Source organism: Phyllopteryx taeniolatus, chromosome 10 (genome assembly GCF_024500385.1).
Source record: "Phyllopteryx taeniolatus isolate TA_2022b chromosome 10, UOR_Ptae_1.2, whole genome shotgun sequence".
Classification (NCBI taxonomy): Eukaryota; Metazoa; Chordata; class Actinopteri; order Syngnathiformes; family Syngnathidae; genus Phyllopteryx; species Phyllopteryx taeniolatus.
Window position 1 is genome coordinate 5402009 of NC_084511.1, and position 12886 is coordinate 5414894.

Here is a 12886-nt window from a genome sequence, read left to right on the forward strand (position 1 = left end):
ACACAGAAACCAGTGGGGCTTGGGACGCAAAGAGGCAAATAATTCCATATATGAGAAATGTAACTACATTTGAATTCTTGCAGGGCCCTTATTATATGCCTATCCCGTCCAGTGAGTCGAGAATGCAGGTCAGATCAGTCACTCCCATTCTGGAAGTGTTACATGACAAATTGTTTTGTAACCCGGCTTGCCCAATGAGAACGTCTGACTGGCGTCACATGACACAAGTTTTACGTAACGTTTTTTTTCCTCCCTTTTTTTCTTCTTCTTCTTCTTCTCTCCTCCCTCTGTTGCGCTATTGACTGAGACGTTTGGTTCGCGGGGGTCAACCGAGAGAGCCCCGTTCGTCTTTCAGTGCTTCCCAGTGAACATGAGCCGGGGTGCTCCACGCACATGAGCCCCTCTAACAAGCCGGCCGCCATGGGGACAGAGCGCGAGAGTATGCTGCAGCTCGCCGCAGAAGCCTTCCAGGCGAAAAACTTCGACCTGGCGGCGGAGATTTACGAGTGCCAGCTCGCGGCTCTGGGGGATGTGGCGAGCCGCCGACAGGAGCTGACGGTGAGGCGGGCGGACGCGCTCGCATACGGGGGGAAATTCGCGGAGGCTTTCGTTGCGTATCGGCAAGCCGCGGAGATGGAGCGACTGAGACCCGCGCACCTGAGCAACCTCGTCGACTATCTGACCTCCATCACCAAGCTGGACAACGCGGGTGACCGGAGAGAGGGCGCGGAGGCCGGGGCAGCGGCGACGGCATGCCCCTGCTCGGGAGCCACAGGTTGCGGGGGCCAAGACTTCTCCTGCCGCATATGTCTGAGCTCGCTGTTCGAGCCCGTCACGTTGTCGTGCGGACACTGCTTCTGTAAAAAGTGTCTGGAGAAGGACAAGAAAGAGACGGAGGTCGTATGCAAGGAGTGCGGGCTCAGCTCCGGGGTGGCCGTCCACGGCTACAGGGTCAACGTGGTCCTCAGCAACCTGCTAGCCAAATGGTTCCCGAGGGTGTACCGGGCCGGCCGGCTGAGACGGGAGGGCAACGGCCTTTACTCTGAAAAGAAGGTGCAAGAGGCTCTGGAGAAATACAACCAAGCCATCTCCATATGTGAGTCTTGCGTCTTTTGACAAAGTTTTGCTTACCCAAACTAACTTTTAACATCACATGACACCATGGTAATATTAAGTGTGATTTATTTAAAAACATTATTTTTTTAAATCGCTTAATGCTGTCTTTTTATTAGTCATTTTTATATATGTATCTTTTTATGAATTCCTTTTCTATTATTATTATTGTTGTTGGGCAAGTACGTATCGGGCCAATACCGGCCTTATTTCAAGGTAGCAGGTACTCGTGAAGACTGCCAAATCCAGTCCAGTCACCGATACTTAGGCAATAAAAAAACAACAACAACCAAAGTCCTCCTTTCCAGTAGTTGGCAAATCATAATGTGTGTCAGAAAGAAAGATCGTTATTTGTTCACAATTATCTGTCATTTTGTTGATTGAAATTGTATGTATCAAAAGCACTAGTTGTATTGGTACTCTATCTGCAACAGTGAGTACTCAAGACTGAATACTCCTGCTGTTTTCGGTCTGAAAACTGTATCGGACAGCCTCATTCATTATTATTATTATTATTAAAGTTCCCATGACAGGAGGTTTCAGGAGTTCACAATACAGATAAATATTTACAGATGGCATAGAAAAAGACACTGCAATATCTGCCGTGAAACCATGTCTTGTCATAAGTGTGTGTATAGTACACTCCACTGTGTGTGTGTGTGTGTGTGTCTGAGTGTTGACGTGACGGGTATGCTCTGTCTCCACGTGTTGGATAACAAGCTTAATGTTGGTTGGGCCAGTGGGCCAAATATTGCGTAAGCGCATCTCCGCCCACCCCTGACTCACTCATTGTGTAATTGGAGAATGACACAAATGTAGGTCAAGGGTATTATTGCAGGTCACCAGTAGGAATACTCACTAGGTCAAGTTCACTTCTATAATGGGCCTCCAGACATGCTGATATAACCACAAGATTAAAGTAAGACATCGCCCTGACTTTTAGTAATGACGATTGACGTTATTTAACACAGTATTTCCAAACCTTTATAGAGCCAAGGCACATTTTTGGTGAACAAATCATTTTCAGACCAATTAAGTAAAATTTGAATAATTTCCCTCAGAACACCTGATGATCTCTCACAGTACGCTAATGTGCCTCGGCACAGTGGTTGGGAATCACTGGTTCAAGATATGCAGTTATTGATATATTGTTGAAGAATTTGGGCATAATACTCCTTGGGCCACTAGAAGAAAGCACTAAAACTTGCTAAAAATAGACTACTGCTGCAGGCAATTTTTTTTAGGGGGTTATTTGAATCTTTCCCTGGTTTTGCATGACTTTGTTGTGCAGGCTCAGCTATTTGACATTTCGGAAAAGCATTTTCACAAATACATAAATACAAAGGGCACACAAGGTGCTATAGATCTAGATTGAGGTCACATGTGAAATCCATTTTGCGCTGAGGCATTTGGCTGGTGTGTGTAAAGTCAGGGCAGCAAGCCCTCAGGGAATTGATGTAAGTCAGTGCAATGTCTTGCAGATATAATTAGTGTGAGTTATTGGGAGTGTGTGTGTGTGTGTGTGTAAAACGGATGCTCGTGCATTCACATCTACAGTATGTGGGTCCCCATAGTTAAATTTTTTTTCAAAGGCTTTTTTATGTTTTGTTTTTGCTGTTGCCGTTTCTTTGTGTTTTTAATTTATTTAGAATTTAGCCATATTCCAGGGATGTGTGCTTAACTCCTTCTATACTCTTTAGGCAAAATGTGACATTTGCATAAGTTTTTCATAGTTATGAAACCTAGAATGTGGGTGACCTTGATAGTGCTGCATGGTTTTATAAGGCAGCCGTTTCGTAATCTGGCACCTAATCCATTTGAAATAGTCATTCTTTCATAGAATTTAAAAACCACAAGTAACTCGCGTATAATAATTAATGGTCCAGCTAATGATCTTTGGAATTTTATTCTGAATTAAAAATACATAAATAAACGTTCTTTACTTACCAAGGCTTAAAGCTAGGAAAATAGATTTACTTTGTATTTATTTTTTTTCCTCACACATTTGGTCAGACAAAACGGGCAATTAAAACGTATCACCTTCTTTATGCACTTTTATTTCAAATAAAACCAATTTTGCTTCTTTTATCCTACTCTTCCAGCACCCACGGACCACATACTGTTCAGTAACCGCTCCCAGATCCACTCCAGTCTCAAGCACTATGAAAAAGCTCTGAGAGATGCTGAGATGGCCTGCAGACTTATGCCTCTGTGGTCCAAGGTATGACCTGGTAACTCGGAAACAAATCCACACCTTTACTGGAGCTACACACTATGATAAGCTTCTACTTTTTGTTCATCTTTTAATGAATTAATTCCTTATACATTTCTTAAATGACCTCTTCATGCCACCAGGGTCATGTTCGTAAGGCACAGGCTCTGGTGTCACTGGGCAGGTCTGAAGAAGCATTGAGAGAATACCTGCTATGTCTTTCTATAGAGCCTGACTGTCGACTGGCCAGGAATGAAGCAAATAAGGTATTTGCACTTTGCTTTAAACATAGTTATTCATTAATTTCATCAATTGATTGATTGAATTTATTGACACTGTCAGATTGTTAGATCGATCAATGCTAACTCAAACCAGCAGACATTCCAACAGCTTCTTCCCTCTTGCCATTCAATTGCTAGAGGCTCAGTGACTCTCCCGAGTGTGTTTTTGTTTTTATGTCTCAGAAGTATTATTGTCCAAATGCCTTTCTATTGTCGTACTAGATCGGCTCCAACTACCGGAGACAAATTCTTTGCGTGTTTTTGACATACTTTGCAAATAAAGAGGATTCTGATTCTGATTAAAGGTGTTTCTGATAATGAGGTTACAATATCCAGCTACACGAGAGCAACACAATGATTTGAAATAGCTTACATTGACGTGGTGCTGTTCAACACCACCGCAGACCTCAACCCTAATAATAAACAATTTGTCCAATGAATACTTTGCTATGACAATCAAAACTAAGCATTATTTTTAGTGTAAAGGGTTTCATTGTGCATGCGGAGCTAGGGCATGCGATGGAGAGAGCGACTTACCCACTGTTGTCAACTTGCCAACATTTTTGCAATACTTACACTTTTCTAATCCCACTACTGACTTTAATAATAATAAAAGAAAAAAAAAAAAAAAAAAGCAATGTGCAACAAATGTAGTGAATTTCGGTAGTTTTATCAGAAACTTCTGGAGACTCTGAGACTCCAGCCGGAACAGAAAATGAGAACCCCCTGTGTCCAGACTGCAAATGAATGTTTCTTGCACGAAGCCACCACTAAACCAACGTGACAAGCAAATTATTCAATAATAGTGTATTTTGTAATGGATCTTTTGTAATTATTGTTTCCTCAGCTTCTCAGTGACCTCTTCGCTCCTGTGACGTATCAGGTGCCTGAACACATCTCTGACTTTCCCAACATCGTGTCCTCTAGAGGACGCATGAAGAGTAGTGTCAGTGCACCTTCTCAGGTAAGAGAAGCGTTTGCACGTGTGGTTTGAGATTAAGTGTGACAATTCCCCCGTCCTTCTTCCAGCTCTTTGGCCCTGGCCCCCTGCCATTGGAGTTGAGTGTGACTCCAACCGCTCCTGGGGCAGGGAGGTTGGATTGCAGTGAGGTCAAAGTTCAGGACGACAGTAAGATGGACCACTGTCTTCTACACGCACGGAAGCGAAGGATCACAAAGGAGTGTGAAGAGGAGCAGGGAGCAAAGGGGAACAGTGTTGCACACAAAAGATTGAAGTCTGGTGAGCACTCACACGAATATACTTTATGTACTGACTAATGTGATAATTCACCACAAAAAAATGAAGTGCTGAACTCAAGTCTTATCTTTTAGAGTCAGCAGTGGCGAACAATCTGTTAACTTCTGCAGTTGGTGACATTTTGGCTCCAACAGATCTGGAATGTTCTCTTTGCATGAGGTGAGGTGCTCTACACATCCAGGGTCACTTGCAATGGGTTATATACATGCTAAAGTCAGTCTTGTACATTTTGACTCAGATTGCTCTATGAGCCGGTGACGACACCGTGCGGTCACACCTTCTGTCTTCAGTGTCTCAAGAGATGTCTGGACCACAACCCAAAGTGTCCACTCTGCAAAGAAGAGCTGTCAGAGGTATGTGACCCTCCAGTTTGCTGCAATTAGACTTCCCTCTCTTTGTCTTTCTGTCTTACCTCTGAAACTAAGCATCTTCATAACAGTATCTCCATCCCTCCGCAGTACCTAGTCCAAAGACAATACTGCAAGACTGCATTAATGGAAAACCTCATAGCGAGGTATCTTCCGTGTGAGCTCATGGAAAGACAGAAACTCCACGACGAGGAGATGGCTGAGCTTTCCAAGTAAGTTTTACATCTTCCTCTCCATTGACATAACACTTGTTATACTACCACACCTTCTCCTGGCAAGTCTTATCTTCTTATGTTCAATTATGATGTGTTGAACATGGCCATAGCCAGCTAGGATCTCCCCGACGTATGGACTTAACTCTTTCCCCCCCAGGGAGAGATTTTTTATGACTACTTGTGCCTCTTTCTTTGCCCTGGCCACGCCCTTGGTGTTGGACTGACGTAACCTGTGCTGTGGTTTGACCTACAGGCCCACTGTAGCTCGTCTGTCGAGATGACACATTGACCTCTTAGCCCTCAAAAGTGTCAAGTATCACCAGCCAGAGGGCTGAGCAAACAAAAGTCCATGTATAATCAGTAACCTTATATCTTGTTATATACAGTAGGTCTTTATTTTTAAACCAGTGTTTTATTGCCAAAGGCCAGTTGGTTAGTCATAATAAATCTGTCAAGCAGAAGAATGAATGAAGATACAATATACTGGACTCACTAAGTCATCCTGTTATTATTCATATTCAATTTACAGTGCTGAACAAATGTATTTGACCACGCTCCTAAATTAACAGTATTGGTTAAAAAAAAAGCTTTTTAATTTTTTTAAAAAATATTTTAAATGCTAAAATATAACCCTTGTTATCTGTGAATTTTTAAATGTTTTTTTTTTTTTTTTTTTTACAAAAAAATTGTAAAGTGCATTATTATTTCTCAATTAATGAGGGTTTGTCTTTTGACATGTGCCGGGGCCATGTAACGATTTGGTTACAGAAAGTCTATCGAAACTCACGCCTGCATCGGCGTAGGAAGTGCAGGCGCTGTTGTGGCTTTTTTTGCCAGGTAGGTGGTGTGCAGTGACGCAGTTAGTTCACTGGTGATCTGCACTCCAAGGACATCCACCGCAGTGGAAATGGAGTTAAGTGGCTAATGTTAGATTATGCTAAATTAGATTATGCTAAATTAATTCTTATTGACTAATTTGTAAATGAGAGGGAAACAAATTACCAATCTGGTAGGTCAGTGTCTTCTGGCTCAGAATTGGATTCTGGCTCTGGTGGCTCAAACATGTATGGAAGTGTAGGCATAAAAAAGTTTCTAGACAAAGTAGCATTCATTTGTCAGGTTATAGTAGTGGTATTTAAAAATAATCACTTTTATTTCTCTTCATTTCTGAGAGCTCATGCAGTTCTAAGGTTGTGCAAATCTCTTTTCTTCATGCTGCAGTCTTGGCAGGAATACAAATTTGCCAACACGTGTGCCTCTTTGCCTCTCTCTCTTCAGCCTCAACAAGAACGTGCCGATATTTGTGTGCACCATGGCCTTCCCCACTGTGCCCTGTCCTCTGCATATCTTTGAGCCCTGCTACCGACTGATGATTCGCCGATGCATGGAGACGGGAACCAACTGCTTCGGCATGTGTCTCGGGGATGACCTCAAAGGGTGGGTGCAGCAGACACTGTCCCTTGTGGCTGTCTGTGTAGGCACCCAGATAGTGTAATACTAATTTCACCCCCCCGCCCCTCCTCCTTACTAGGTTTGCAGACTACGGCTGCCTGCTGGAGATTCGTGACGTTACGTTCTTCTCTGACGGGCGCTCAGTTGTGGACACCATCGGCAGGCGGAGATTTAAAGTCATCCAACACAGCGAGAGAGATGGATACAACACAGCCGACATCGAGTACCTGGAGGATGTCAAGGTGAAAAAGGGAGAGCAACGAAAGCTGATAGCTGAGATTTCTGAAGGGCTAGAGGACTCAAAATGGATTGATTATTCCCTTGTAGGTGGAGGGCTTGGCAGTGGGGGAGCTGCAGTCTTTACATGACACAGTGTACGACCAGGCGCTGGTCTGGGTCAACTCCCTGAAAACGGAGCAGAAGGAACGTATTGAGGGGCACTTTGGACCCATACCTGAGAAAGACTCTGAACTTCAGGTATGTACAGTAAGACTATTGGCCATAGTGCAGTCTAGTGAGCTCACACGTAAAGACTTTCCAATTGAGTTTTGCAGGACAATTAATTAAGGTACTGTAATGTCATCGCATGTGGGCAAGGAGATGTAACAAAAAAAAAAACAACCCTTTCCATTAAATTTAACTCTGAATTGCCAGTTAAATCTCATGAATTCCTCATGTGGAATTTGGGAAATTCCCATGGAAATGTTCCACCCTTTTGCACCCCTAATCCTACATGTCTTGCTCCATGCCTCCAGGCCAGTCCAAATGGTCCATCCTGGTGTTGGTGGCTACTTGCTGTTCTTCCGTTAGAGGGCCGAGCCCAGCTGCCTTTCCTGGCCATCACATCTCTGAAGGACCGCCTGAGCGGCATCCGCAAAGTTCTGCTCTTCATGGCCTGCAGCAGACATCGGGGACATGCTGTGGGCCAGAGGTCATAGTCCCACCTGACCCCCACAACTTCCCCCAATCACCAATGAGCAGTTGACCTGTTGTTTTTCTATTTGAGACTTCCTTTTGATGTGATGGCACGTTCCCCGTTGTAGCACAATCCACATACGCATCAACAACAAAACAGTCATTCACGCTATATTAAACTTCCATTCATCTGAGGGCTCTTCACAACATCTGGAAAGCAACCCTTTCTCTTTGTTTCCTCTTTGCAATGTAAAGACAGAATAGATGTATATTTCATGATCTATAAGGATGATCAATTTGTTACATTTTACATGATGCTAATGCGCACAACCCACAACCTTGCTCCAGTTGCCACCTGGAAGCATGAAAGTCAATGTACCTGTATATGTTGGCCTTTTCTGCATGGCACTCCTCCACTTTTATAGTTCTCTGTGCTTTTTAATGAGAGATAATACAAAAAATGGAACAATAATGTGCAATACCTTTAGCTTTTTCTCCAAAATGAGTTGCCTATCTAACAGCTTTAAAGCAAATAACCCCCCCCATATACTGTTTGTATGTATCAACAGTGCTTAACAAATTTATTATACCACCCATCATGAAAATGAACAAGCACTAGCATCATGAAGCGCTTTAGTGCGGACGCTTTCATTTTCAGTCAGCTCTGTATTTTACTATTTTGAATGGGAATGAGGAATTTTGCAGAAAGTTGCAACGTTTTATACCCACATTTGAGCCTACTCACTGGGCCTCAACTACTTGAACTAATATTTCTGTTCAGGACTGTGAAGTGAATGTGTTCGCGCTCTCTCTCGCTCTCTCTCGCTCTCACACACACACACAGATAACAATAACTATATTTTAGCATTCAAATTTAGATTTTGGTTAAAGAGCTATTTAACTGGTGTGTTACCCATTACAGACTAACAAATTTAAAATAATCTTATTTGGTGGTACTGCTTCTCCGCACTCGGGTAGCGGGCGTGCTGCATCCTATCCCATCTGACTTTGGGCAATGGGCGGGGTACACCCTGAACTGGTCGCCAGCCAACAGCAGGGTCTAATACATTTGCTAAGCAATTCATCTTTCTAAGTGTACTTATTCTGTGAGAGACCAAACGTATACATTTTCTTTAAATGCACTGACTGCAATCAAGCGAATTAGGATTGAGAAAGTATTGATTTGACATCTCTCAAATGAAACTTCACAAAAACAAACATAAACAAACAAACAAAAAAACAGCACCAAGTAGCGGCACATATGATAAGAGGTGTGCTTTTTGCTACTTTGTAATCTGTGTTGCACTATTTCTAATTGATTTGACTGTTTTACTCGTTTTTTTGAAATGTGACATTTTGCTTTTTCTCCATTATTTATTTGTTTCATTATTTATGCAAGCAGTGACATTGTTTACATTTGTTGAAGAGAGGCTCATTTTCTACAGGATTATTTTTGTATTAGACACCTCCGAAGGTCAGCCATAATACATGCTGTACCAGTGTGGGGAGGAAAAACCCAAATAAAAAAAAAACAAACAAAAAAATTCTTACATTGTTGCTCTTCTCCAAAACATACCTTTCAGTTGAACATTGATTATTTAAGACAGTGTTTATTTGGTACTTCCGCCCACAGTAGAGAAAATAACTTCCATAGAATTAAATAATTGCAAAGGATGAAGTCTTCTCTTTAAAAAAAAAAAAATCCATTTAAAAGTCAGTGTTGTGAATGCATGGGGGAAAAAACAGTGCGTTTTAGTGTGTGTGTTTTTTAAAGAAATAATACAAATGTGTAAATTGAAATCAAATACAGTTAAAGGGATACATTTTGGCTATTCCAAAAATACATTTTGGAGAAAATTGCCATGCCTTGTTGATTGTTGTCTTGTTTAAAGACAGTAGAGAGCTTTGCCTTGAAAATTGTTTTTGTATACAAGTGTGAATTTGAGTTTCTGTTAAGGTTTTGTCCGTTTAATCATTTCACAGGCTCTCATGATGTCATATGCAATAGTACAGAGATGTCACATTTAATTAATCACCTAATTTTGTATGTCCATTTATCTACATTGGAGTAGCTACTTCTGTAATGTATTTGATATTTTAACACAACAACATTTGAGGTAATGAAATGTTTCGGGATCAGTGGTGGAAAAGAATTGGAGGTTATTACTGTATGTCTGAATTAACGTTTGGAATATTTGCCTCCACAATTCAGCAAATACTGTATAATAATCGTTGTTGGGCCAAAGTCAAATGTAATTACACCTGCAGTGTAAAAACATTCTAAACATATTTGTAAACGTATGTGTTTCACCCAATTGTAATTGTAATGATACTTTTTTAATAGATGATAATGACTGAAAAAATAATGTAGCCCATGTTGTTATTTGTAAGCTTAAAAGGTGAAGCTTGAGATGCATTTGCCTGAATAGTGTAAACAAAACATCTTCCATTGACAGCAGTTCTAGTGCCTTAAGTTGGACTTCTTCCTATTATGTAGAAACTGGAATGTGGTATAATGTTTGGGCAGAATTTGGGGGTTTGTTGAATTATGTTAAGATCATTTTAGACTGATACCATGCATCTTTAATTTCAGTGCATCCTGCGCTGAACACTGAATCAATTTTTTTTTATTGCATTGATGTTGATCGTCTGGCATGTAGCAATGCAATCATGTAAAATGGTAAATGGAATGATCACTCCAAAAATCCAGAAACGGACAAATAAAAAATACAAAAATCAGCTTTAATCAAGGACTGGCTTTGTTCAATTTTGAGCGTAACTAAACCTAACTCTGCCCTAAAAATCACAACTAGTAACTTTTGACTGTTTCAAGTGCTGGAAAATCACAGGTGGATAGTGACCAAGTAGGTTTAACATTTCCCCTGTTTTCTTTTTTTTCCTTTTCATTTTTTAAATCAATGTTAAAATGAGCTAAGGAGCTTTATGTATGTTTATGTACACCTAAGTAAAACGTAAGCATATTTGGAAAGTAACAAACAATGCTTCCTTTGAAACTGGCGGGTTCAAAGAAGCTTACTGCACAAAAAAAAAACGATCTAGACGAAGGTTATAAAGATGTCAGTTAAACTTTTTGCTGCTTCCTTTTGTTTACTGTTAAGATATATTGCATTTGTCTGACTGTCAAGTAAACTGGATGTTTAAAGGTTGTGAAAGTCCCAATAAATGTCCTTGTACTGTCAAACTGGCAATGTGATAATAAGTCTCATCATGCACATGATAACAGCAAGCAATGCAAATGCAAATCTCTGTGGTGATAGTCATGGTTCCCCTGAGTAGCACTTAGAATCAGCCAGCAGTGTGCAAATCACTTTTGGGGGAATTGATGACAGAGGAAGTCGTTTTTAAAATTTAAGTACTGGCGAATGAAGAAAAACATTGGCTCCAGGAAAAGAACACCTTTCCTATCCAAGGCAAAAGGGGCTGGTGCTGGAGACCACTAAGGATTTATATGTGCACGTGCCTGCAGTCCAATATTTTGGTATTATAACTGGTCTGATCCTTGGATTTTATGTTGTTTAAATCACAACCAGCCGGCACGGTGGACGACTGGTTAGCACATCTGCCTCACCGTTCTGAGGATTGGGGTTGAATCCCCTGCCCTGCCTTTGTGGAGTTTGCATGTTCTGGGGGGGTTTTCTCCGGGTACTCCCGTTTCCTCCCACATCCCAAAAACATGCATGGTAGGTTAACTGGAGACTTTAAATTGCCCATAGGTGTGAATGGGTGTTTGTTTCTATGTGCCCTGCGATTGGCTTGCAACCATTTCAGGGTGTACCCCGCCTCTTGCCCAGAGTTAGCTGGGATAGGCTCCAAGCACGCTCGTGACCCTAGTGAGGAGAAGTGGTACGGAAAATAAATGAATGAATCAATCAGAAACCAACAGTATACAAAATAAGCTTTGACATCGTGTAATGTTGTCTGTATGTAATGGAAAGTTCAATATGTAATAAGTTAGCCAAAGTGAATTCGGAGGAAGCCTCATTGTTTGGAAAAAAAAAAAAGACGTGTTCCTCTTGCACAATGAGTGTGACGTCTCTTTTGTTTGTATTCTAAAAGGTTGGCTAAGCTTCCTAAATGGGAACAGTTCACATTACTGGTTGCATCATTAATTTCGATCAATTATTTAAAACCTCCGCTGTTGTCTGAACTCGGGAAAACAAAGTTTAACGTGCAATTTAATATGACATTTTGAAATGAATGTCATTCATCATTAAGGTTTAAAGGAAGCTATATATTTCCCCCCATTTTATTAGCGTGTCTTAATAACGCAAAACATATCACATTTTATTTACCCTATTACCAACAACCTATCCATTTTCTATACGATTTGTCCTTATTAGGGTCACAGTTGAGCTGGAGCCAAATGATTTTGTGCGAGAGGCGGGGTAATTAATTCTTTAATTAAGATGTGTCTCAAGATTTGACTATGTTATGTACTTTTTTTGTCAGACACCAGACAGTCTTGTCCCAACACAACATCTTATGCAGCTATTAAAGGAGTCAGATAACACCGAGGTCAGCGTCCTCAAAAAGTCCAAGTAACACCACGTTCCTCTCATCCCTGTACCGAGCAATAGTTCCAGTGCATCTCCACAGCTTGTAGAGTGTATGTGTGTTCACAGATGAGAGGAAATCAAGAATGGATCAAGTTACATCTCACACCACTAAAATACCTCAACTGCTGAAAATACACTCGCGCTTGTGCAGCTGAATAATAGGGGCGCAAAGCTGGACAGGAGGAGTTTATGCAAGCATGGTAAATGTAGGTCAGTCAATGAGGGCGAGAGACAAAAACATTACAAAAAGTTGCAAAGAAGGAGGTCAAATGTAATTCTACAATATGAGCATTTAAGCATGTTTTTTTTTTTTCCTGGAGGCACACAAACACTCACTTATAAGTCAATAATAAACTCCTCTCAGGGTTAGGTTAAGGTTGTACATTAAATCATATTTTCAACTAAAATAATAAATGTCCAAATTAGAACAGTATAAGTGCAAGATGACAGGTGTTGCCATGTTGCCATTTTAAATGCTCAAGTCATCAGCACAAA

The 12886-nt window shown here is 41.1% G+C and overlaps 1 protein-coding gene across 1 annotated transcript; it reads left to right on the top strand.

The window, feature by feature from the left end:
• Positions 1-272: 272 nt before the first annotated feature.
• On the top strand, positions 273-10553 carry LOC133484534 (LON peptidase N-terminal domain and RING finger protein 3-like). The gene is made up of 12 exons (XM_061787285.1): positions 273-1096; positions 3216-3334; positions 3469-3591; positions 4454-4570; positions 4636-4846; positions 4939-5023; positions 5103-5217; positions 5323-5444; positions 6726-6884; positions 6979-7141; positions 7227-7376; positions 7655-10553. Exons 1-12 carry the CDS (start codon positions 394-396, stop codon positions 7835-7837), a joined length of 2250 nt encoding a protein of 749 aa, XP_061643269.1. The 5' UTR covers positions 273-393; the 3' UTR covers positions 7838-10553.
• Positions 10554-12886: the final 2333 nt, after the last annotated feature.

Excerpts from the sequence above, each read along its gene's own strand:
- LOC133484534 (XM_061787285.1), top strand. The coding sequence starts at position 394 with ATGAGCCCCTCTAACAAGCCGGCCGCCATGGGGACAGAGCGCGAGAGT. Across the intron at positions 4,571-4,635 it reads GTGTCAGTGCACCTTCTCAG|CTCTTTGGCCCTGGCCCCCT; the intron begins GTAAGAGAAGCG and ends TCCTTCTTCCAG. Across the intron at positions 5,024-5,102 it reads GAATGTTCTCTTTGCATGAG|ATTGCTCTATGAGCCGGTGA; the intron begins GTGAGGTGCTCT and ends ATTTTGACTCAG.